Source organism: Onychomys torridus, chromosome 1 (assembly GCF_903995425.1).
Source record: "Onychomys torridus chromosome 1, mOncTor1.1, whole genome shotgun sequence".
In the NCBI taxonomy this organism is placed as follows: Eukaryota; Metazoa; Chordata; class Mammalia; order Rodentia; family Cricetidae; genus Onychomys; species Onychomys torridus.
Window position 1 is genome coordinate 72,053,825 of NC_050443.1, and position 26,334 is coordinate 72,080,158.

Sequence of the window (26,334 nt, forward strand, 5' to 3'; positions counted from 1 at the left end):
GATAACAGAGGCCTTATTTTGACTCACAGTTTGAGGGTCCAGTCCATCACAGTGGGGAAGTCATGGCAGCAGGAGCCTGAGACAACAGTCCCATAGCCTCTGCAGTCAGGATTTGGTTAAGTAGTCAAGGTGGGTCTTCCACCTCAATTAAGTAATCTGGATACTCCCTCAGACATGCCCAGAGGCTTTGCTTCTAGGTCCTGTCAATAAGAAGCATCACCCATGTTACATCGTTCTGCTCTCTGAAAGTGTATCTACTTATGTACGGCACAATATAAGTTTACTCTCCCCTCCATCTTGAGAGCCTCGTCCAAGTGATGCTGGAATGGACTTGTCATCCTTGTGCATACCCTGGGAACATTCCTAGAAGTGGAATTGCAGGGTCAGAGGATGGACCTTGTTAAGGCATTTGATGAATATTGAAACCATGTTCTGGGGGGAACTGTACTCTTGTTCCTCATTTGTTGATGTTTGGATGTCATCCTTGACTTCTCTAGGTTAAATGCCAGTGCTAATTATTTATCTATTATCTTAAAAGAGGTTTGGACTTCTGCTTTTGGTTCCTAGACATCTTGTTCCTGGGGTAAGATTCCCAGAAAACAAAACTTTTTTTTTTTTAACCTCAGGATTTTCCTCAGATTTCATCTCTTGGAGATTTTTACCCATCACCACCTGTCACACAGACCTCTGTGTCTTGCAGCTCTTTGCTGGGCTTCTTAATTAACTAGATGTCTTGAAGTCTAGAACTCCTGGAAAGATACTTCTGACTTTAGCTTATTTTTCTCATTTCTTTAGTAATGATCACTGAATTCTGGCTTGAGTTTAAGAAAAATGGATAATATTTATAATGTGCTAGATGAGAGGGCTTTGTCTTTACAAGGGCTGGGGAGATACGGAGAAAGAGACATTGTGTGCAGGACTTGGACGCTTCATCTGGGAAGATGGAGTTCTTCATCAAGAGGAAGGCTGGGCTAAGGAGGGAAAGGCAAGGATGAATGCCCAAAGGCAGCAGGTACTTGAGACAAACCTGTGTGATGGTAGTTTGAGTTCTGTGGCAATTGGAGAGATGTACATGTGGGTCAGAGTCTTTTTATATTCACCTAAGGAATTTGAACTCAACCCATCTACAAGGCTGAGAATTAGTAGGCTCTTTGAGCAAAAATACTTGGTAGATAGGTCATCGGGAGCCTGGCTAGAAGTCTATTGTAGACTGCTTCATGTGAGCTGTTGAAGGCCTGAGCCACAATGGTGTAGGCAGGACAAGGGTGGAGGAGAGGGGGTGTTCAAGATACATTTCTGACAGAAAACCTGCAGGTGACATATGGCTTAGGGCAAGGTGTGTGTGTGTGTGTGTGTGTGTGTGTGTGTGTGTGTGTGTGTGTGTATTACGAGAGAATTTGTATAACGAGAGAATTTGTACCCTATCTGTTCTATAGGAATTTGCCAGGATACACATAAATTAGTGCACAAGAAAGCACTTAGTCATCTAGAAGTGTTCTACAGATGTAGAAACTTAATTTTTTTCCTGTGGTACCAGGGAGATGGCTCCATGGGTGGAAGCAGTATGGTGGGAAGCCTGACAACCTGACCTTGGTCCCTGGACCTATGTAAAAAGCCAGATGCGATTTACATGTATAATCCCAGTACTCCTGTAGAAAGCTGGGAGGTGGAGATGGGAAATTACAGGGTTGGGGATTTAGCTCAGTGGTAGAGCGCTTTCCTAGCAAGCGCAAGGCCCTGGGTTCGAGCCTCAGCTTAAAAAAAAAGAGATGGGAAATAACCTCAAGCTCTCAAGCTAGACAGCTTGGGGCATGTAGCACAAGAAGTATGCAGAAACAAGAGGGGAGCCCTGCCTCAAAATGGTGGAAGGCAAGAACTGACTCCTATAGCATGAATCTTAAAGAGTCTTATTAATAAAATCAAACCTGAGGCCAGTTATTGGGGTGATTGCTGGAAGATCAGAGACACAGAACAAGCCACAGCTACCTCACCTTGCTAGTTCCTCAGCTGATCGTCTTTCCTCAGACTGGAAGCTTCTGTGTCCTCATCCACATGAATCTCAGCTGAACTGTGTTGCTCCAAAGCCTGAACGCTTAACCAACCAAATGCTTAACTAACTACATGCTTTTTCTTCTAGTTCCTGGTCCCACCACAGACTCCCCAAAGTTGCCCTCTGCCCTGCACACATCCTATAGCTAATGCCCACCTGTGTGTCCTCTCTCCCACTTTCTCTCTCTGTCTTACACACAATAATAGAAAAAATGTTAGCATATGTATGTTGTATGAAGTGAGGGGTTTTCCCGACGACCTTTTATGGAATGCTTCGTTTATTTGACCGTATTCATTTCTGTCGTCTTCTCCTGCTCCCTCCCACAAGTGTCTTCTGCATCCCAAACAGTCCCCCTCATACTTTGATGTTGCATGTGTGTACATGTGTGTATACCCATGTCATGCAGATTCTGCGTGTGAGAGGAAGCATGCAATATTTGTCTGAGTCTGGCTTATTTTGCTTAACATGATCACCTCCAGTTTTCTTCATTTTCCTTCAAATGTCATACTTTTTATTCTTCTTTATGGCGAGCTAAGACTCATGCACTGTGTGTGCATTGTATTTTCTTTATCCACCCCAGCTATTAAATCTATTGATAGCGATGGTGTTCAAGAATTCCTTCCCCAGAGGACAAATGGAACGGGCCAGTGTATAAAGCATTTAGACGCTAGGCAAACAGTTGTTCTTGGGAGACAGACTTAGGACCCCTGTGTTGTATCCTCATCCATTTGTCTCCCAGAGCATGGAGGCACTTCTTTTTAAATGCTGCTCCAGCATCCAGTGAAGAGGGAATCGACATAGCGGAGAACAGGGTCCAGCCTGACATGCAGGGAGGAGACAAGTCTGTCTTTGGTGGGTCTCTGGCCTCTGGGATGGAGGAACACTGGGGAAGTGCTTGGGCCCATTCTGGGTAATAGCTCAGACCTAAGGCTGACTGACTAGCTGCACTGTTTGATTACCTGTGCAGGGGTGGGTGTGGGTGGGGGCATAGAGGTGGGAGTGAGACAGGGTGTGGCAGTGGGGGATGGGTAGGGTGTGGTAGGAGACTGAAAAGGGAGATAAGGACGACCTTCCTTTCCATCAGGCACAGAAAGGCTTCTGCAGAGAAAAGATTAGACACAGGCCTTGCTGTGGAGAACACAACCCAGAGGACTGTGGGGCGGACCCCAGACTTTGGTGACAGTGTTGCTTTGGAGAATGGAGGACAGAGGGAGCCTGCATGTACAAATGCAGGAAACAGCAAGTTGGGCCTGGAAGGACCTTTTTTAGATCTGTTCAGCAAACATGTTTTGCAGACAGAAGCTCCCGCCTTAGAGAGGATTAATGAGCAGGAGGGCTGTTTTTCTCTCATCCCCAGGAAGCAAAATGCCAGGATTTGCAGGTGCATGAAAGTCTCATCAAGCACCTGCCCCCAGATGGCAGGAAACAAATGAGTTCTTGAGTTAACCACTTGGGGGCCCAAGGACTTTTTCTAAGCGGCGCTCCCCACCCCCACTTCCAGCCTGTTGGTGGAAAATCAGTGTAGTGCCCCTCCAGCCTGTCACGGTGCAGGTGAAGAAGAACTGAGAGACAAGTCAGAGGTTTGCAAGGTTTGCTTGCTTCAATGCGGGTCAAATGCAATCCTCCCCCCCCTCCTCCCCAGACAGGGTTTCACTGTGTAGCTTTGGAGCCTGTCCTGGAACTTGCTCTGTAGACCAGGCTGGTCTTGAACACACAGAGATCCGCCCACCTCTGCCTCCCAAGTGCTGGGATTAGAGGTGTGTGCCACCACTGCCCAGCTGGTCAAATGCAATTTTGTGGACTAATTTTTATCTTTCAAATCAACTTCCTATTTCTAAGAAATAAGAGTATAAAATACAGCATGTGAAGAAGATATTTTGTTTTTATTTTTGCAAATATGTTGTGGAGACCTTAGGCCTGCTTTATTTTCATTTTTATTAGGCTTTATTATATTTTTTTGAAATTATTTTTTTTAAGATTTATTTATTTATTGTGTATGCAGTGTTCTGCCTGTATGTCTACCTGCAGACCAGAAGAGGGCACCAGATCTCATTACGGATGGTTGTGAGCCGTCATGTGGTTGCTGGGAATTGAGCTCAGGACCTCTGGAAGAACAGTCAGTGCTCTTAACCACTAAGCCATCTCTCCAGCCCCCCCCCCTTTTTTTTTTAAAGGCAGAATCTCCATGTAATTTATGCTGGCCTCACACTTGCTATGTATAAGACATTGCTTTTGAACTTTGGATTCTCCTTTCTTCATCTCTTAAGTCACGGGATTACAGATGTGAGCACCACATCTGTTTTCTGTGCTATTGAGTATCAAACCCAGGTTTCCTTTGGTGTGTGCTAGGTAAGCACTCTGTCTTCTGAGCTACATCCCCAGGCCTGAATTCTGAGGTCTGCATTAGAACTCTCCCAATCTCACTTCAAATCTAAGTGCCCCTGCCTTGCCTGGTAGGGATTTACACTCGGAGAGCTTTTTTGTTGGTCAGCAGCTCTGGTTTAGAGTGGGGAACATTGTGACATCATTTAGGTGCAGCCTGGCCCGAGGAGATTTGCTCCTTGCTCTCCAGTACTGTCTTTAGAAAGTGGAGAGACATGACTGACTCCCCCTGCCTCTTTGTGAGGATGTCATGGCAGAGTGTAGCCAGATTAACCCCTAAACCATACAAATGTGTGAGTGCTTTGCTCTTCTTAGTGCCAAAAAACTTGTTTGGTCCTGGCTTTGGCTTCTTATAGTAGATGCTTGCTTTTGAGAGATGTTAGCTAAACACACTCAAGTCTTTCTTTCTTTTTTTTCTTTATTATGTGTTTTAAATTTTATACATCAGCCATGGGTTCCCCTGTCCTCCCCCCTTCCGCCTCCACCCCCACCTTTCCCCAGCCCCTCCCCTCCATTCCCATGTCCTCCAGGACCAAGGCACCCCTGGGGATTCATTTAAACCTTTTAGGGGCTGCTGTACCTCAGCAGTTTTACAGGGGCAGTTGTGATGGATATGAGCTGGAGAAGGCACCTCCAGAAATGAGGTGGGATATATTAATTTCCTCCTTACAGCCCCGTCACATGCAAGGATAGAGTAGGGCAGACAAAGAAAGAGTTGTAGGTTTGTGGTATATACATTTTCATGGCCGTGTTTGCATGCATGGAGGTTAGAGAAGGACACAGGGCAACCAACCTTTTCCTTTTAGACAGACTCTCTCACTGTCCTGGAAGCTAGTCTGGTGGCCTTAAGCCCCAGGGATCCCCCTGACTCTACCCCATAGTGCCGTGGTTTCGGGCATGAGTGGTAGGTCTGGCTTTTTACACATGTGCTGCTGTATGAACTTGAACTTGGGCCCTCCTGCTTGCACAACGAACATTCTTACCAAACCACTCCTCAGGTTCCTTCTAAAATTTCTGGTATGTGTTTGTGTACGTGTGTGTGTGTGTGTGTGTGTGTGTGTGTGTGTGTGTGTGTGATTCCAGAGGACACCTCGTAGAGTTTTTTCCTCCTGCTACCCTGCGGGTCCTGGAGATCAAACTCTGGTCCTCAGGCATGGTGACAAGCTGAGCCATCTTGTTACTTCTGCCCTGTTTTTGGTGAAAGTGTATTATGTATCCGCAGCTGACTATCACCCTAGCTGAGGATGATCCTGAACTTCTGATATTCCTGCTCCTACCTCTTAAGTGTTGTGATTACATGTTTCATGCAGTTTAGGGGACTATGTTAGTCAAGGTTCTGTAAAGGAACAGTACCAAACATGTGACCCTTGGAAGGTTAAACAGGGTATAGGATCTCCTAGAACTGAAGTTATGGATGGTTGTGAGACACCATGTGGGTGCTGGGAATTGAACCCTGGTCCTTTGGAAGAACATCTAGTGCTTTTAACCACTGAGACATCTCTCCAGCCATATCTATCTATCTATCTATCTATCTATCTATCATCTATCTATCTATCTATCTATCATCTATCTATCTATCTATCTATATCAAAAGGGGATTTATTAGATTGGCTTACAGGATGTGATCCAGGTAGTCCAACTAAGGCTGAACTGGTAGATTGAGAGTCTGGTGGTTGCTTAGTGTAGTCCATTAGCTGCGTATATCAGCAGTGCCAGTGTGGCACTGAAGGCCTAGAGGATTCCTGGACAGCTGTTGATCTTCAGTGATGTTGGAGTCTGAAGAAGTAGGTTCTAATAACAGTGAAGAGGTGCTGAGCCAGCAGGGTAGATGAACTTGCCAGCAGGGTAGATGAACTTGCCAGCAAGAGTGAGTGAGGGCAAGCAGGCACAGAGCAACACTTCTTTCCTATCCATTTAACTCAGCTGCCACCAGAAGGTGCTGTCCACATTGAGGGTGCGATCAAGAAAATCCTTCCAGGAGTGCCTAGCAGCTTGTATTTTAGTTGATTCTGTGCATTCAGGTTGACAACCAAGATTAGTCATGACAGGGATTGAACGCAGGCCTTCCTGAATGTAGGCAAGCACTCCACCAATGGAGCTATAATCCCAGCCTCCAGGCAGATATTTTAAAGGATCATCTCTCAGTGTATTAGGAAAACTGTCTTGCTTTTCCTTGTGAAGAGAAGAGGGTATAATTCGAGAGTTGGCGGTTATGTTCTTGTCTAGAGAAAGCTAACTCTCACAGCCTCTCCAGGGCCAACTGTTGTTGCCAGTTTATTTTGTAACAGTCCAAAAATATTTTATGGCATATACAGATGTAGAACTGTATCCTCCGCCCCCTTTCCATATACCATTCTTCCTTCCTCACCTTGTTTCATTTAATAAATTTTACAGAAAGATGTCTGAAGCTGTTTGGTCCATTGATGTCTGGTTGCCACAACCACTTCTGTGCAAATGGACTTTTAATTTGTTCATATAACTACTCTTACAAATATAATATGTAGACCACCCTGGTGTCAGACTTGAAACCATCCATCTGGCTAGTCTTTAGAGTGCTGGGACCAGAATGCACCACCACGCACAGCTAAGTCCTGGGTTGAATATAGGTGCCCTTTTATTCATTAGCTATATGATTTTAAGATTTTATGCATGTGTGTGTGTGTGTGTGTGTGTGTGTGTGTGTGTGTGTGTGTGTGAAGGTGTGCCAGTTATATGTAGGTGCCTGCAAGGGGCAGAAGTGGGCATCGGATCCCTGGAACTAGAATTATAGGCAGTTGATTGTGTGTCCTGTGTTGTCTGTGTTCAGCCTCTCCTGACCTGCCACCCCAGCAGGTAGGTTCTGAGAATCTGCCTTTGTTGTCTTGAAGAGCAGAAAGTAATCTCAACCACTGAGCCATCTCCCAGCTCTATGATCTTTAACAGATTAACCTCTTTGAGCTTCGGTTTCCTATCTTTATATTGGGAATAATAATACCTATCTAATGGGCTGTTGAAAGGATTAAATACAATTCTGTATGGAAAAATACAGAAAACTGACCCAGTGTGTTAAGATCATGATCTAAATTCCCAGAAACCTGAGAAAACATACTGTATTTTGGTAAAACAAAGTCTCCAGGACCTTGTGACTCACTGGTGTGACTCAAAGTGAGTCACACCATTATCTAACCTCTGGTTTCCTAACCTGATGAATGATGCGGTCTAGACCATGAAGATGACAGAGGTCCCTATTAGATCACATGTTAAAATATTTCATAACCTGTAAAGGGCTACATAACAAAATGTTGGAATTTATATCCTGATGGAAGAGGAGTAGCCCACCCCCCAAAAGAAAAGAGGAGTAGCCCAGCAGAGGTAGGTGTCTGACATCTTTGGCTGAGGAGAATAATTAACTTGCAATAATACGAAATTAGCATCCACTGTAAAGCAAGCGGGATTGCAGCACTGATTATGGTAATGGTTAGTAACTGCATCCTCATAATGAAGCAATAATGAGCTCCCTGGGACAGAACCTTGTTAGAATGAAAGATGGATCAAAAGCTTTCAGTTTAATGCACAGTCATGGAACGCAGTAGCAGGTCAGGTAAAGAAGAGGGAGTTGTTGAAGCACTGTCTTTGTCCTTAAGGACAGCAGCAGGGTGATGGCCCTGCACAGCCTTCACCAGCTGACACTGGAGGGCTGGGGTTGGAGAAACAGCCTCACTGCTCAGGAGCTATCGAGGAGAGAGGGCCTTACCTGCAGAGCCTGGTTACCAGTTTGAATCTCCTCCTGCTTCTAAAGAACTCCAGCCTAGTAATGCTATCTTGAAATTCTACTGGTTACCTTCATCATTCTGTATTTGGTCCTTTTGGATCTGCCAGAGATCTCTGGTTTATCATGCCCTAGCCATCTCTTCTCAGCTTCTGGGTGTTGTACCTACAGGCTTGTTTCTAGACCTGCCCATTCACACTTTCCTGGGTAGTAAAATAAGGATACTGAGTCACTTTTGAGGTTCAGAAAAACAACATGTTTAGTGTAAGTATGTCCCATATCACATTTGAGCCACTCTTATGTTCATATGCATAAGTAGCTCAGCTTGGGATGTGCAGGGTCCTGATCGCCGTTCTTGTCACCACATACAAGAAGTTTTTGTATGTGTCTCATACAATATTTGTTGGGAGGTATACATTAGATCATGTTTGTGAAAATAATAAAACATACTTCTTAATATCTGAAATCGAAATTTAAGTTCTATCTTGGCTCTCTGCTGCATTCTATTTTCTCATATCTGGCAACCTTACCTGGCAGTCCTGATTGCAAATCCTGTAAAACAGTGCTGATCATCCTAATGTCTCCTGGTACCCCAGGGGCAGGGGATGTTAGAAGGCTGATATGAAGAAAAAATTCCCAGGTCATGTCATGTTTGCTAAATCTAGGGTTAAACAATGTTGACTGTTTATTGTTGCTTTTTAACTCATATCAATGTATTTAAAGCTCCTGGGCTGGGTTACAGCACTGACTATTTCTCAGTGGTGTCACTAGGAGGCCACTTTAACACACACTGTCTCTGATCTTGAGTACTCATGATACTGAACGAGTGTTGAGCATCTCTCATCTCTCATGGTGGTCATCTCCATTGGCAGACCATGAGTTCAGATGGAAAAATAACAGCAACAAAGACCTTTCTATAACGCTGTGATACCATTGCCTTTTAAATCCACAATTTGACAATAAAACATCACATAGACATAAGGCTATATAAATGAAAAGATTAGAAAAGTGTATATCAAGATGTAAACTAGTTGTACCCGGAAGAAAAGGATTATAGATAATTTCCTCTTCTCTTTTGTCTGTAGTGTCTGCACTTGTCAGAAGAATTAACACATTCAATGATTGTATGTTCAAAGGGACACATTCCTATGTTTTCCTTACTACTGTGCAACTTGATAGGGAATTTAGTATCATCTCAATTTTCTGGATTAGGAAACTTTATACAACTCTCAACTTCATTGCCTGGATGAGACACATCCATTTGTTTAGAATTACTGTGGTAATTATAGTATTTGGGATTTCATGAGTTCACTTCAGTGTTCCTATTGATTTCCCAGCCCCCTCTGCCTGGTACTTAGTTCTATGGGTGAATGCCAAATGAGTTATGGGAGTGGTGTTTGGGGGGGGGGTGTTGGTGTCTAGCTCCCACAGAGAGTGTGCTGGGGGTGGGGGCCATAGCGGTCAGCAGCGGATGGCCTGGAATCAGTGTGTAGACCCATCAGTAGGGAGTTGATGCTTTAGTGGCAAGGGCTTTCTAGACTACTGTGTTCAAAGGGCACAAAGTCTTGAACTTCAGACAGTGACATTGTCAATCACAAGACAGGAGGTGGCAGTATTCTGTTTTGAGTCACAGTGGTAACTTAGGTGATAACAGTATCTACATCATAGCGTTGTTTTGAGGATCCTGTGAGTAAATACATGTAGGAGAAGGTCCAGGACACAATAAGCCTCAAGTGCCAGCTATTACTACTGTTATTAGCAGAATGGACAATTCCTATAATATGCTTGGCCAGTAGCACATCTTGCAACACACTTGCTCTGTAGACAAGGTGTGATTGTTATGGTCACTCTAGAGCTTGGTTCATTTTTCTGAGGTTCCTCCTCCTGGGATTCTGTCTCATCACAGCGATTGACAAAACCTGCGCTGTTTACATTATGGCCCAAACAGAAGGATATAACAGGAATCTTAAAAGTTCTTATTAATGAAACTCAAACCCGAGGCCAGTTATTGGGGTGAATGCTGGAAGATCAGAGACACAGAACAAGCCACAGCTATTTCACCTTGCTAATTCCTCAGGTGATCCTGTTTCCTCAGGCTGGAAGCTTCTGAGTCCTCCTCCACACAAATCTCAGCTGAACTGTGTTGCTCCAAAGCCTGAATGCTTAACTAACCAAATGCTTAACTAACTACATGCTTTACTCCTTACACTTAGTTCCTGGTCCTCACGCCTTACATACCTTTCTCTTTCTGCCCCCATTCCCTGGGATTAAAGGTTGGGTTTCTGGGATTAAAGCCGTGGGTGGGTCACCATGCTTAGCTGTTTCTAAAGTGGCCTTGAAGTGCTGGGATTAAAGGCATGCACCACCACCACCCAACTTCTGTTATGGCTTGCTCTTCCCATTTTCTAGCCACCATTTTTGGCTTTGTTCTAGTGGCTGTCTGTTCTCTGACCCCAGATATGTTTATTTCGGGGAACACACAATATTTCAGGGAACACAATACCCACCACAGAAGGATGTAGTGTGTTTTAGAAGTGGAACAGTCACCTTAGTATGTAACCTGGAGTGCATGGTCCTGTCTTAACTACACAAAGCCTGCAGTTGTACAAAGACCAAACTTGTTTGCCACCAAGTTTCATTTAACAAAATGTTCATGGTTGGAGTGTAGCTCAGTGGTAGAGCATTTAATCAGCATGTGTGAGACTCTGGATTAAAATATATATTCACAAAAACATTCAACAAAGCATTAAAGTTAATTCCCACCCCCCACCCCCCAAGCTGAGGACCGAAACCAGGGCTTGTGCTTGCTAGGCAAGCGCTCTACCACTGACCTAAATCCCCAACCCTAAAGTTAATTTCTTATAGAAAGAGTATCTTAACTTTTGTAGTTTGGTCTAGGTGGTAATCATGCGATCCCAGGCTGATTGTAATTGGGCCTCTTTCTTTCCTTCATATCAAAGGTATAATTTGGGCACTGATATTTCTGCTTTATTTAATGATATAATAAGAAAGGGTTTGAATTTGAAACTAGAGGTGGGTAAAAAAGGGAAGAGTCATGTGTAAAGTGCCCTCCCTGCATTGTTCAGCTCATCCCATCATTCTTGAGCTCTTCCTATTCACCAGACCGGACGAAAGTCACTATTGGGCAACTGAGCCAAGGTTGACTTAGACTATCAACTCCTTTAGTTATGAACTGTACGAGCTCAGTGCTTTCTTTTTTTATGATTTGCACACTGATTTTATTAAAAATTTCAAAACTAAGAATACATTAAATCTGCTATACTATGGACCATCAAAGAAAAATGACATTCTTAAATGTTTTTAGAGAAAAAAGTATTCACAAAGAAATACTATATTTGTCTTAAAAATTCATTTTAGTACATGTCTCGCCAGGAACAGCAGATGAAGGAGATAAAGGAATTACTTTTTTTAGTTTATTTACTTATTTTACATCCCAACTGTGATTTTCCCTCCCTCCTCTCCTCCCATCCCCTCCCCCAACAAAGGAATATTTATTTATTTATGTATTTATTTATTTAGGTTCTTTGAGACAGGGTTTCTCTGTATAGCTTTGCCCCTTTCCTGGAACTCGCTCTGTAGCCCAGGCTGGCCTTGAACTCAGAGATCCGCCTGGCTCTGCCTCCCCAGTGCTGGGTTTACAGGCGTGCGCCACCACCGTCCAGCTAAGGAATATTTTAAATCACTGGCAATTTAATTATCAAATTTCAGCTGAATATAAAATGGAATCTAGGGATACTTCACGATATTTTCCTCACTTAACTTTCCTTGTGCCCCCATATCTTTACCTGACAAGTTAAAACTTCAACAGTGCCTCAGAGGACCATTGTGAGATTGAGTAATTACTATTGTCAGATAGTGGAGAGGGTGGAGAAGATGGTGATGATGGTATTGATTACAGGACCACGGTTTAGCCAGACACAGTAAGCGAGTGTTGTAGTTCTGTTGTGTAAGAAGCACTGAGATGCTGAGCAGTGGTGGAGGCGCGTAGACAGGTAGACATAGTGAAGTAAAATTATGGTGCCTCATGTTGTCTAAGGGGAAGAAGGCGTTAGGAAAGTAGAAATCAGAGGTGCCCAGCCCCCCCCCCCCCCCCCAGGTCAGGAAAACACATGAAAGGATGTGATGCTTCAGCTGAGATCTGAAGCAGAAGTGAAAGTTAGCTGTCTTGGGGGAGGTGACACAAAGGTTTGAGGAGAAAAGCAGAGCTGTGGTATTTTGGACTCTGGGGGAAAGCAGTGTACCTTGTGAGGGTTGTAAGGAGGTGGTGAGATAGGACTCTAGCAATGGAGACAGAAAGTAGACGATGGAAACTTGTGAATGATCTTAAGGGGATTGCTGTACCAACACCAAGTACTGTCCTCAAGACTTCTGATTTTGTCAGCCATCGTAATTCAGTGAGATAGGTGCTATGAGCGCCATTTTGTCAAGGGGGAAGACAAATCATTTGTCCAAAGGCACAAACTGAGAAAATACAGCCGGGCGGTGGTGGCCTTTAATCCCAGCACTTGGGAGGCAGAGGCAGGCGGATCTCTGTGAGTTCGAGGCCAGCCTGGGCTACAGAGTGAGTTTCAGGAAAGGTGCAAAGCTACACAGAGAAACCCTGTCTTCGAGAAACCAAAAAAACAAAAACAAAAACAAACAAACAAAAAAACAAACAACAACAACAAAACAGCCAGAAGGTGAACCTTGGTCTCTTTGGTTTTTACAGTTAGAATGTCTTTGATCACTAGTGCATTTTGAACTTGAAATCTGGCTATTAGAATTTGGAGCTAGCCTTGGTTTCTCTCAACCTCAGTTTGTTCAAATTACACACAATATTAATCAATATTAGCCCCATGGACTATTGAAAATGAAGGAATGTACATAAAGGGTCAAGTATAGTGCAAGGCATACAGGCAGTGGAGCCACTGTTTATGGGCTCAGATGCTCGCACAGGGAAGTGTTCTTCCTTTGCAGTTCCGGTGATATGAGGCAGAACCCCGTGAGCATTGCTGCATGTGTGTTTGTCGGTCATCTCCCAACGACTGTTGAAACCCACAGCAGATCACCTCATTGACGGGTTCAGCACGTTGGGTTCTCCGCCTGCCATCCTATGTCACTGACATTTAGGTCTCCTGGGAGGAGTAAGCCTGATGCGTCCCTCAACCTCCTAAGAACCCGTCTCTTCAGGATTCGCTGTCTTTTTCTTCTTCCAGAGAGAACTATTTGTCCTGTCCTGCCTAAGACACAATGAGTTTCAGCAGTCAGCTAGAATTATTCCTTAACCATTTTTGTTTGTTTGTTGTTTGAGATCCGGTCTCTTTATGTAGCCGAGTTTGAAAGTTCCTCCAGCCTGGGCCTCCTGAGCATGAGCTTGTTTTTCACTTCCTAGTTGTTATTTACACTTTCTCGTGTTGGTCTTGGGGCAGATGCCTCCAGGTGTTAGCGGAAGGCCCAGGACACACTCAGATTATGATTGGCTTCATAAGAATGGGGCTTGGAGGGTGCTGAGACTAGGGGGAGCTTTCTGTTTTCTTTTGTTCTCCTTTGTTTTTAATCTTGATGATCCTCTAAGTTACACAGTGGCAATATTCTTCTTAGCACAATTGGAGAAGCAAATGCCTACAGCTAAGCAATATGCCCTTTAATGAACTTTTTCTATCTACAAAGTAGACATTTACTAAATGTAACTCCAGTTCTATTTAGCACCAGTGTGCTTGGTAGGAGGGAGACAGAACCGGGACAGTCGGGAAAGGCAGGATGATCCCCCACTGGTAACATCCCGGAGAACCTCGGACTTGCACGAGAGTGAAGACCTTTTATAATTTCCTCCTTGCATTTGGTCTCCTGGCAGCTGTCATTTTCTTCATACCCAGCCTATCCACTGCCTTAATCTCTGGATGGCTCTGCTCTCTCCCTACTTGTCTGCACCTCCCGGCTAGGCTGGCTTTCCACACAAAAAGAAAACACAGTTTATCTCTTGAGGACCTCTGACCTGACAGCTTGGAGGCATAAAGGTTACCAGGTAAAAGGGCATGTATGCCATTTACTTTGTACAGCACGAGGTAGCTGGGGAGAATGAAGTCCATCTGTGACCACACACCTATGTTCCTCTTTCGCTGGCAACGTCACCAGAGAGAGCCTTAAGCTGCTCTTCAAATGAGCAAGACGTGGTGTTGTTTCTGGAGAGTAGGGGCTGGTGCAGCCTGAGCTCCCGGGGACGACTGCCCGGCCCTTCTCACTGTCGCCCGTGTTTGTTTGCAGCCGTGTAAATGAGTATGGAAGATTATGATTTCCTGTTCAAAATTGTTTTAATTGGCAACGCTGGAGTGGGAAAGACGTGCCTAGTTCGAAGATTCACTCAGGTAAGGGAAACTGGAATCCAGGGTTGGGTTTGTTTGTCTGCCCTGTCTTAAGGGTGACCATCTGCTGGATGGGTGATTGGGCCCAGGACTAAAGCCTGGGATGCAGGTTCTTAAGGCACCCTTTAAAAGCTCCTTTAAGTTTATAGCCAAAGGTTTTCTAAATTGCCTGAGGGATGCCAGGGGCTTCTCCCATTCCTCATCTTGCTTCCTCAGACAAAAAGGGGCAGGTGGTTTTGTTTTCAGGGCACAGTATCAAAAATAGATTTGGCTTATAAAATAGATCATAATCATCTAGAGGTGGAAACAAATTAATCTGGGCATTAAACCAAGTCCAAATAATTCATTTTTTAAAAAGCCCCAATACAGATTAAACCTCAGCTTTCTCATGTCCTATGCCCATGTCTCATGCCTATGTCCATTCTCATCCAACAAACCAAGTGAGCTCTTTTGTTTATAACCAGTCTGCTTGGGTCTCTTAGGTAGGAATGAGCTGAGGCAGTGATGAACCTGAATGAACCCAATATGCTTTCTGATTTGATTCTTTTTCATAGGACCTAAGTGCAAGTCCACTCCAGGGCTGGCTCCTGGAGAATCACTGGCCAAGGTTACATATTTGTTTTTATATGGAAATTCGTGAAAAAAATCACTCTAAAGGTGATTTTGTTTCCCAGTGAAAAATCCAAGTGATGTCCTTTTATGGATCATCATGCATAGAACCTGTTTTGGTGACAAGAGCCTTGAGAGCATTGAGATGAGTGAGCTCTTTGAAGGCTTAAGATGACCTGGTGTTGTGGAAAGAGTATGGCTCAAGGTTTTCAACCCAAGTGCTAGTCTTGATCCTGATGTCCACATTCCCTGGCCAGGCCTCCCCACTGCATGCAATGGGCCGGTGAGCTCCAAGCCCCTTTGCACTGCAGTCTATGAGTCTGTGGAGAACTAGAGTGGCACATTGGGCAACCCCAACAGCTTGAGGGCTCACAGTTGCTGGAATGTCAAGGTTTTTCCCTTGCTGAATGACCACAGACAGGAGCCCATGTGTTCTCTAAGTCTTGGTCTGACGAAATCAAAAGTAAAAAGCCAACCAGTGTCTGGAGTTCAGTAAATGATCACAGAGAGATACTGGAAACTCCAGCTGGTTTTACATCCACCTAACCGTAGCAACTTTTCTTGCTTCTGTAAGGAGAACACACCCACACATTTTCCATATAGAAAGATTTGTTTCTTAGTGCTTTATTAGCGTTTGCTTGACGGTGTTTTTTAACTGAAAGGGCACTTTCAGTTAAAAATGATGATTCAATCCAGTCCTCTCTTACAGATCCAGAGGGACCCAGTGACATGCTCATGATGTTGAGGCATATAGCTGACAAGCTGGGACCCTGGTCTCCTGCTCTTTGGCCCAATGATCTCTCCATAGTTCCCTAACCTCTGGGACCACTCTCCTTAAAATCATAATAAGATAAACCCTGCCATTAAAAATGGAAGTGCTTTTATTTTTGAACAGTAGTTCTGCCAACAAACATGTTTTCTTTTCTGTCTACTTTTTATCTCTCTATCCCTTCAGTTTTCCCTAAAGTTCATATTTCATAGTCAGGATTATGTATGTTTTTATTATTTAGTAAGCAATTGAGTTAGATTTAGCTGGTTTTAAGATAGGAAAGTTTGGGGAACAAAGTGGGGGGAGGGATTTGGGAAAGATTTGTCTTTTTTTTTTTTTTTTTTTTTTGGCATTTGTTAGTCTGCAAACAGCTGGAGCTATGAACCTGAATCTTGGCAGCCTTCTGTCTGAGCCAAGCCAAACAGAAAAATCGATTCAATATTTGTAAATAAAGTTATGAATGTTTATATTTATATCACTTGCAGACATGCAATGAAGCTTTTGCTTTTGGTTTGAAGCTCAGTGTTCTGAGTTCAAACTTTAATTAAGGAACTCTCTTGTTAGGGAATGAATTTAATTAAAGATGTCCCAGTCTTAGTTGCAAGAGCTAATAAAGTCCATTTTGCTTTATTCCTGGAATTCTGCAGTCTGAAGAGGGAGGAGACTAGGTAAAGACTTTTTCCTTGGTGGAAGTCCTTGCTGCCCCAACCCTCTCCCCAAGCTTACAGGAAATGTGAGAAGTAAACAGCATTATACATGTGGTCTTGCTAATGTCCCTATTCTCTCGAAACTGTTACGTTTCCAGTTTAAGGTCAAGCAATTTTCTCTTATTTCATGCTTACAGCAACTTCAGACTCAATGATTTTGAGGTCTAGAGAGGGGGAGTGGTTTGTCTAGGGTTGCCAGGTGCCCCCTCTTCTGATGCTGCTTCCACTCTGCTGTCTGGACTGTGTCATTGTGTGTGTGTCCATCTAGGCTGTGTGTCATAGTGTGTGTATTCATCTGGACTGTTTGTAATTGTGTGTGTGTGTCCATCTGGACTATGTATCATTGTGTGTGTGTGTCCATCTGGACTGTGTGTCATTGTGTGTGTGTCCATCTAGGCTGTGTGTCATTGTGTGTGTGTGTCCATGTGGACTGTGTGTACTTGTGTGTGTGTCCATGTGGACTGTGTGTACTTGTGTATGTGTGTGTCTGTTTGGACTGTGTGTACTTGTGTGTGTGTCTGTCTGGACTGTGTGTACTTGTGTGTGTGTCTGTTTGGACTGTGTGTACTGGTGTGTGTGTCCATCTGGACTGTGTGTACTTGTGTGTGTGTCCATCTGGACTGTGTGTACTTGTGTGTGTGTGTCTGTCTGGACTGTGTGTACTTGTGTGTGTGTGTGTGTCTGGACTGTGTGTACTTGTGTGTGTTTCCATGTGGACTGTGTGTCATTGTGTGTGTGTGTCCATGTGGACTGTGTGTACTTGTGTGTGTGTGTGTGTCTGGACTGTGTGTACTTGTGTGTGTGTGTCCATGTGGACTGTGTGTACTTGTGTGTGTGTCCATGTGGACTGTGTGTACTTGTGTATGTGTGTGTCTGTTTGGATTGTGTGTACTTGTGTGTGTGTCTGTCTGGACTGTGTGTACTTGTGTGTGTGTGTTTGGACTGTGTGTACTTGTGTGTGTGTCCATCTGGACTGTGTGTACTTGTGTGTGTGTCCATCTGGACTGTGTGTACTTGTGTGTGTGTCTGTCTGGATTGTGTGTACTTGTGTGTGTGTCTGGACTGTGTGTACTTGTGTGTGTGTGTCCATGTGGACTGTGTGTCATTGTGTATGTGTGTCCATGTGGACTGTGTGTACTTGTGTGTGTGTGTGTGTGTGTGTGTGTGTGTGTGTGTGTGTCTGGACTGTGTGTACTTGTGTGTGTGTGTGTCTGGACTGTGTGTACTTGTGTGTGTCTGGACTGTGTGTACTTGTGTGTGTGTGTCCATATGGACTGTGTGTACTTGTGTGTGTCTGTTTGGACTGTGTGTACTTGTGTGTGTGTGTCCATGTGGACCATGTGTCATTATGTGTGTGTGTTTGCACTGTGTGTACCTGTGTGTGTGTCCATGTGGACTGTGTGTCATTGTGTGTGTGTGTCTGGACTGTGTATACTGTGTGTGTGTCTGTCTGGACTGTGTGTACTTGTGTGTGTGTGTGTGTGTGTGTGTGTGTCTGGACTGTGTATACTTGTGTGTGTGTGTGTGTGTGTGTGTGTGTGTGTGTGTGTGTGTCTGGACTGTGTGTACTTGTGTGTGTGTGTCTGGACTGTGTGTACTTGTGTGTGTGTGTGTCTGGACTGTGTGTACTTGTGTGTGTGTGTGTGTCTGGACTGTGTGTACTTGTGTGTGTGTGTCTGGACTGTGTGTACTTGTGTGTGTGTCTGTCTGGACTGTGTGTACTTGTGTGTGTGTCTGTCTGGACTGTGTGTACTTGTGTGTGTGTGTGTGTCTGGACTGTGTATACTTGTGTGTGTGTGTCTGGACTGTGTGTACTTGTGTGTGTGTGTGTCTGGACTGTGTGTACTTGTGTGTGTGTGTGTGTGGACTGTGTGTACTTGTGTGTGTGTGTGTGGACTGTGTGTACTTGTGTGTGTGTGTGTGGACTGTGTGTACTTGTGTGTGTGTGTGTGGACTGTGTGTACTTGTGTGTGTGTGTGTCTGGACTGTGTGTACTTGTGTGTGTGTGTGTCTGGACTGTATGTACTTGTGTGTGTGGTCACTGTACCTCAGGCTCGTGACCGTCCTGAGGCCCAGGAGAACTCAGAAGCTTCATGTCTTTCACTCATTCTCATTCTGTAGCAGAGCTCTGCACACTTTCCTCCCTCTCTGTTTTAACCAATCTTACCTTTTCTTTCCCCATCCTGACAGTCCCGATGTCATTCTTGTGACTCATTCCGCCCGGGCCTTACCCCTGTGTGAGTTTTCTGTTTTATCCCTGCACCCTCAAGATTCTCTCCTTTACAGTCAGCCTCCTGCCCGGTCATTCTTTCTGCGTTTGCTCCTGTTAGAATCTCTCTCGTTTTCCTTTCCCTTCTCTGTTCCCCTCCAGACATGACACTAAGCAGAGTACTCTCTCTGCCAGTCACCTTGGTCCAAGGATGTCGGAGACAAATTTCTAAATGTCTTATTAGGAGCGGGTGGGGGGTGGGGAGAATGCACTTAATTGGAAGATGTGCTGAAATGTTACTTGCCATTATTTCTTCTTTAGGGTCTTTTCCCCCCAGGTCAAGGAGCCACAATTGGAGTTGATTTTATGATTAAGACAGTGGAGATTAATGGTGAAAAAGTAAAGGTAAGAAGCCAAATTTATGGTAAACCTTTGATGTGTTCTCTAAGAGTTTCGGGAAGTAAGTACAGTCCTTTTTTCATAACGTTGATTAAATCGCTTCATTCACACCCACACTGGAAATGAACCAGTGGGGTGGAGCTGAGCTGGCAGAACACTTGGCTAGCGTGCAGGAAGCTCTGGATTAAACTACCAGCGCCACATAAAACTAGGTGTGGTAGAGCATACCTGTCATCCCACCTAGGAGTCAGGATTGCAAATTCAAGGTCAAACTTAACATAGCAGTGTGGGGGCCAGCCTAGGTTACGTGAGAACCTGTCTCAAAAGAAAGAAAAAAAATACACAGAAGCATGTTTACATAGAATACATAGAATGCTATGTTTATAGGAAGACAGTGGGGAAAACACATTTCCCTGTCATGTCAGAAGTGAAAACAAAGTAGGAATTCTCTTTGGATTTCAAAGTTGGACCAATAATGTTTCCCTTCTAAATAAAAGCTCTATTTGACAATGCTTCCTGATCCCCACATTTCATTGTAGGTAGTGTAGGTAATTCAGAAACATGAATTACTTAAAAATTATCCTTTCTCCCACTATACCTTTGTTTTTGAACTCTAGAGGTCAAAGAAAGGATCTTTGATCTCTACTCTGTCTTCCACTTGGTGGCTTCTAGATGGCTGGTACTTAGAAGAAGTATAGTATGTCCAGAAACAGGAGGTAGTATGTTCATTGAGTATGTATTATAAGTCAGTATCTCTGATAGATGCTTTTACATATGTTACCTTTGTTACTTTAACTCTTGGTATGATTTCTGGGAAGTAGATGATATTGTCCTTATTATACAAGCTTCAGTGGTTACTTACTTACTTAATTAATTAATTTACTTAATCATGGCTGTAGAGGTAGGGAAACAAGCAGGATCTAAATCTCACTTGCTAACCTATACTCTCCTAACTCCATGGGGTCTCCTGTGGGATAAGAGGGGAACAAAGGAACAATAGGCTCATCACCTTGCAGCAAGAAAAGGAGGTAATGGAAAGAAATAGGAAGTGAAGAGCTGAGAGAAGGCTGAGAGGTTGAGTGCATACTGCTCTCGTATATGACCTGAGTTTGGTTTCCAGCACCCATGTAAGGCTGCTCACAACTGTCTGATATTTTCTTCTAGCCTACACTCACAGGCATACATAGTCATCTTCACATGTGCCTGCACACACCCACGCGCGTGCACACACACACACACACGTATGTACACACACATTCTCTCTCTCTCTCTCTCTCTCTCTTTCTCTCTCTCTCTCTCTCTCTCTCTCATAGTTAAACATGAAACCATTTTAAAAATGTGAAGAGACACTAAATTACATGGTAGGAGGTAAGGATGCTGATGTTTAGCACTACCATTCAGTTATTGAAACTTCTTGGTCAGATCTTCAGAGTCAAATTCCATGGAAAGATCCCAGTCATCTGCAGCATGATATAGTGGTACTAGAGATGTAGCTAAGTGTCAAAGCATCCCCTTTAGTTTGTGTTATTTGCATTCTTCAACCAATCGATTGTTACTTAGCATCTTATGAGTGTCTTGGGAAGGGTAAGAGAAGCTCCCTGGCATTCTTTCAGCAGTTCATAAATACCATCACAAACAAGGGCTGATATGAGGCTCTTGATGAGAGACAGGAACCCTCTTTATCTCCTTATGTCCTGACTCTTTGAAATAGGTCCTTACCATAGAGACATCTATACCAAGTATAATGGTGAACAGAAAGCTGGGATACTGGGTGTAAAATCTACATAAATGCCAACCAGAAGGTCAGAAAAACTATTTAAAATGAAGAGAAGGAGCAAGGGTGTGGGGACAGGAAGGAGGTAGGAGCAGGCTGAAGAGATACTGACAGGAAGAGCCTTTTGTGGTTTTCTTTTATTCTATGGGAGGTAGTTGCCAACCTAAGGGATCAGGAAAGGATAACCACCTTTTCCTGTGGTTCCCCTAGATATGAGTTCCCATTTGCATATATACTTGTGAGGTCATTTGTTTGGCCTGAAATGTTAGTGCCTACCATGTACTAAGCTTGGCCCAAGAGCAAGGGAAGATAAGGAACCGTCCCATGGTTACGGAGCAGGCTCTTTTCCATCCATGAATTCCAAGCTTAGCCATTCCATTTATTCTATTTTGAAAACAATGGCTTCAATTTTTAAAAATGTTTTTATTTGTGTCTCTGAGTGTGTGTGTGTGTGTGTGTGTGTGTGTGTGTGTGTGTGTACATGAGCACACAGCATGCATGTGAAGGCCAAAGAATATGGGGATCAAACTTGGCCCTTCCTCACTGAGCCATTTTGCTAGCCCTGATCTCATTTTTAAGTGCTTATTACATGGCTAAAATTCCATCTTTTTTTTTTTTTTTTCATTAGATTCCACCACAGGACCACAGGCTCCCAAGAGCAGGGCTTTCGACTTACTTATTTTTATATTTCCAGCTCAATTGCTGCCATTAACACCTCTTTAGATTGCTACTATTTCATAAGAAATGGGAGTTGGCCAATCCAGTTCAAGCTGCCTATGATTTATTTATAAAGCAACATGTAGAATGAGATATAAAAATAAAGAAGAAAACATGCATAAGGAAAAAAAGTTATAAAATGATGATATTCAATCTTATCCTTTAATTTTTTTCAGCATATCACAAATTAGTGAGTAATAAATAAAAATGTAAGGTCAGCTTACTTTTTAACCTTAGATTGATTAAAAGAGTTGTTATTTTTCCCCCTTGAGACAGGGATTCTCTATGTAGCTCTGGCTATCTTGGGACTTGCTCTGTAGACCAGGCTGGCCTTGAGCTCATAGAGATCCACCTGCCTCTGCCTCCTGAGTGCTGGTACTAAAGGCCCGCACTACCACCACTTGATAGAAGAGGTTGTTTTATCTCTAATCACACCTAAGTTACACAGATAGGAGATTCATGGACATAGGTTTAAATGTTCATTGTTTTGATGATCGGTCTGCCCATCTTGTGTTATAGTAGATGCATTGTGCAGAGCAGCATGGTAGGTGAAGCATCACTGACTTTTGGAACTTGCTGATAATCTGGCCCTGATAACATTTTGTCTCAGATCTCTCAAACCCCACTAATCTTCTAAGACTAGCTCATCAATTCCTCCTTTGTGATTTCACAATCCTATGCTCATCTCGTTAACCACTATTCTGCTGTGCCCACTATAGACTGTGTTAGGAAGGAAGCAGAGATACGAAGTCAAAGAGATAACCTTGGTCCTCAAAGAACTAATCTACTTAAGAGGACAGCCTAGCCAAGTGAAGAGAGGGGCAGGCAACAGCAGTGCAGTAAGAGAACAGGTGAGCAGTGTGGCAGCCCTGTGCTCTAGCTGAGAGTGGCAAGGAAATCCAGGACTGCAATGTGGGTGGCACGCTGACAGATGGGAGACTAACGTTTGGAGACACTGTTCTTTGGCTCCTCTTTAAGAGGACGTTGCTGATCACTTGTGGATTTGGGTTCTTACGATGATCTCTTAGATCAGGGATTTGTTTTAGTCATCTTATACTTAGTGCTCTGGAAAAGATGAAAAGAGACAGTGGATTCTAGAGATGATGATGAGACTAATTTGAGTGATAGACGATGGAATATAAGCATCCTTAATAATTGTCAGGCTAGACACAGGCAGTCCTTTATGAGAGGATGGCGTATATCTTGGCAAGGTCATACAATCACTATTTTAGAAAATGTTTTGATGCTTAAAGCGGATCCCAAGATGTTCCAGTCACACAGTGCTTCCTAACGATTGACAGTGTCTTAATCCAGTTAAAAGTGTTTTAGAGGCTGAGTGGGGCTTTAAAACAATAGCCTGCTATTCTAAGGCACATCTTGGCAGAAGAGGACCATGGCCCTACTTTGAGGCAGAGAAGAGAAATAGCTTTTGTTCCAGCCTAAACTGTCATGTGTATGTTTGCATTAAGCACACACAGACTTTAGTTTATATCATCAAAGAGCTGCCACAACTTCAAATCAAAAGGAGAATGTGTGTGCTGGCTTGAGGCAGGAGCTACCACTTACTACTCAGTGTCTTCAGAGAAACTGCTATGGGGCCAGGGTGACACCAAGTGACTGCTGGATGTAAATGTACATTTAAATGAACTTGCAATGGTAAAAGCAACAGGGTGGGAGTAGAAGACCTGGAGTCTGACTCTCAGCTTTGTGGGCACCTGGGTGGAAGAAACAGTTTTTATTAAGCTTGTTTACCTCACTGGAAAGGGGTAAGGAACAATTGATATCATCAGTTCAAAACGTCAGCATCTGCTTTTTGTCCCAGGTGTACTGTATTTGGTGAGGAAAACAAGGCCCTGCCTCCTCCTGTTATGAATTTTTAGATCAAGTAGGCCAGACAGGCATTAAACAAACTGTTTCAAGTACATGATTAAGATATGTCAGTTGCTATGAGGGGGAAATGATTCAAAGTGTTGCAAGGGAGACTGTGGTGGCAGAAGGTTCTAGAAGGCCTTACCTGAGGAAATAGTAAAGAGGTTAACTTACCTGTGACCTGTGGCTTTATAGTTAGGAGGGAAGCTGATGGTGATGTTCTTATCTCCCCAAACACTCTGCTCTGTCTCCCATTTGTGGTGTGATCTGTGCAGAGAGGTTGGGGGAAGAGATTTGGGAAGTATTTTTCCTTTTTTTTTTAATTGAACCATCAGTTTGCTAGCTTTAGAAATAGTAGGGTCTGGAGAGATGGCTCAGCGGTTAAGAGTACTGACTGCTCTTCCAAAGGTCCTGATGCCCAGCAATACCCAGCAACCACATGGTGGCTCACAATCATCTGTAATGAGATCTGGCGCCCTCTTCTGGTCTGCAGGCACACATGCAGGCAGAACACTGTATGCATAATAAATAAATAAATCTTTAAAAAATTCTTAAAAAAAAAAGAAATAGTAGATGATTTATCAAACCCTGTTTTAACACAATGGAGTCCAAAAGTGACTAAGGTCACAGGACTTAGTGTGGGGTAGAGGACATGACTGTGACAGCACCACTTCTGTTTCCATCAACAGTGGGGATGTCTTGATGTGTTCATTAGAATTTTGTTTTCATGACAGGGTTTCTCTGTGTAGCTTTGGAGCCTGTCTTGGAACTTGCTTTGTAGAGCAGGCTGGCCTTGAACTCACAGAGATCTGCCTGCTTCTGCCTCCCAAGCACTGAGATCAAAGGTGTGCGCCACCACCACCCAGCTGTTCATTAGAATTTTAAGCTGGAAACGTTGGGGAGGTTGTGCTTTCTTTCTCTTGGTTACTGACTGAAATGCCAATGACCACAGAGCAACAGCTTTCTCTCTATTACAGTGTGTGTGTGTGTGTGTGTGTGTGTGTGTGTGTGTCCCCAGCCTGTTGGCAAGAACACAGAGTTCATAGTGAGTGCTAAATTGTCTGTGAGACATCGAGCAAGTTATAGATCTTTCTATACTTTAGTTTCCTGATGAGGAAAGTATTGTACTATAATAGTACCTACCTTATAGGACCATTGTGAAGATTGAGTTATTACATAAAAAATGAATAGAATAGAGCTTGGAATATAATAAATGTACAATAAGGTTTTTTTAACAATAAAAAGTCTTAAATAACAAACAAAAGCAGGAAAGAGAATAAGCCTCTTCCCCAAACCAAAAATACTTCACTGTGAAAAGAAAGAAATGTTTTCAGGGCAGAAAACAACCATGACATTGTTTGGGTGATGTTCCCATTTCTGAGCTATAGCAAGGCAATGCTGGTTTTTTTTGTTGTTGTTGTTTGTTTGTTTATTTGTTTGCTTTCTGTTCTTCCAAGCTGATACCTGTCTTATGCCTCTACAGTTACAGATCTGGGACACTGCAGGTCAAGAGAGATTTCGTTCAATCACCCAAAGTTATTACCGAAGCGCCAATGCCTTGATCCTTACCTATGACATCACCTGTGAGGAGTCCTTCCGTTGCCTTCCTGAGTGGTTGCGAGAGATAGAACAGTATGCTAGCAATAAGGTCATCACTGTGTTAGTGGGTAAGTAAGGGCTAATGTGGAAGGATATTGATTTGAATGCATCAGAGAATTTATGGTCATATAATGCTTATGTGCTGGTACCTCCCAAGAACATACTATATAGTTATCTGAGTTACATAATCAACATTCAGTTATGCAGCTGAGGAGGACATAAAGTGAGTTCTGTCCCATGGTGATAATTTAGAAAAATAAAACAAAAATATTGCTGATTTTCCTGTCAGTGTAGGTGAAAGAGTTAACAAGATGGTGGGTTATAAATAAATTTATAAATTTATAAATAAATCTTTCAAGTTGATGAAGAATTCATATTGAAGCAGTTATTCTTTTAAAATATATACTTTGGTGAATTTTTCTCTTCTTACTTTATGCTGACTTAAGACCTCCCTCTTGTGTTTCAGAATCCACTAATGGAAATGCTGTAGTTTGTTTTGTAGGAGGTGGGGGGCTGTTTAATGGGGAGAAACCAGAAAATAACCCTTGCTTTTCTATGGTGAAAAATGCTCTCATTAAAAATGGAGTTACAGGTGCCTGGGGATAACTGAGTTGGTCAAGTACTTGCTATGCAAGCATGAGTATTGGAGTTAGATCCTTAGTAGCTGTGTGAAAACCTGGGAGCCATGACCTTGCTTGTAATCTCAGAGAAGGCAGAGACAGGAGGACCCCTGGGCATCAGTGGCCAGCCAGCCTAGCCTAACCATGCAGTCCCAGGTCTTATTGAGAGACTGTAATACAGAAAACAAAAACCAAACCAAGGCGAGGAACAAGTTAGACCATTGGTCTTCAAATGTATGTTTGTACACACATATATACACAAACACACATTGCCATAAAATGGACCATATCATTATAAACTCTTCTGGTTGAAAATGAAAAGTGACATCAACTATCTGCTTGTTAAAATATTTTCTTGCTGGGGGGTGGTGGCGCACGCCTGTAATCCCAGCATTCGGGAGGCAGAGGCAGGCGGATCTCTGTGAGTTTGAGGCCAGCCTGGTCTACAAAGCAAGTTCCAGGAAAGGCACAAAGCTACACAAAGAAACCCTGTCTCAAAAAACAAAAACAAAAACAAAAA

The 26,334-nt window shown here is 43.4% G+C and overlaps 1 protein-coding gene across 3 annotated transcripts in view; it reads left to right on the plus strand.

Moving 5' to 3' along the window:
• The window catches only part of Rab30 (RAB30, member RAS oncogene family), a 100,888-nt gene that overhangs the window by 66,814 nt on the left and 7,740 nt on the right, over positions 1-26,334 (plus strand). For 2 of the 3 annotated variants that reach the window (XM_036193254.1, XM_036193246.1), the window contains exons 2-4: positions 14,445-14,545; positions 19,158-19,241; positions 25,079-25,262. In XM_036193254.1, the coding sequence (XP_036049147.1) occupies positions 14,453-14,545; positions 19,158-19,241; positions 25,079-25,262 (361 nt within the window). In that variant the 5' untranslated portion in view covers positions 14,445-14,452. Of the gene's footprint in view, positions 1-12,850; positions 14,206-14,444; positions 14,546-19,157; positions 19,242-25,078; positions 25,263-26,334 lie in introns of those variants that run through there. The other variant, XM_036193262.1, reaches the window with a different exon arrangement.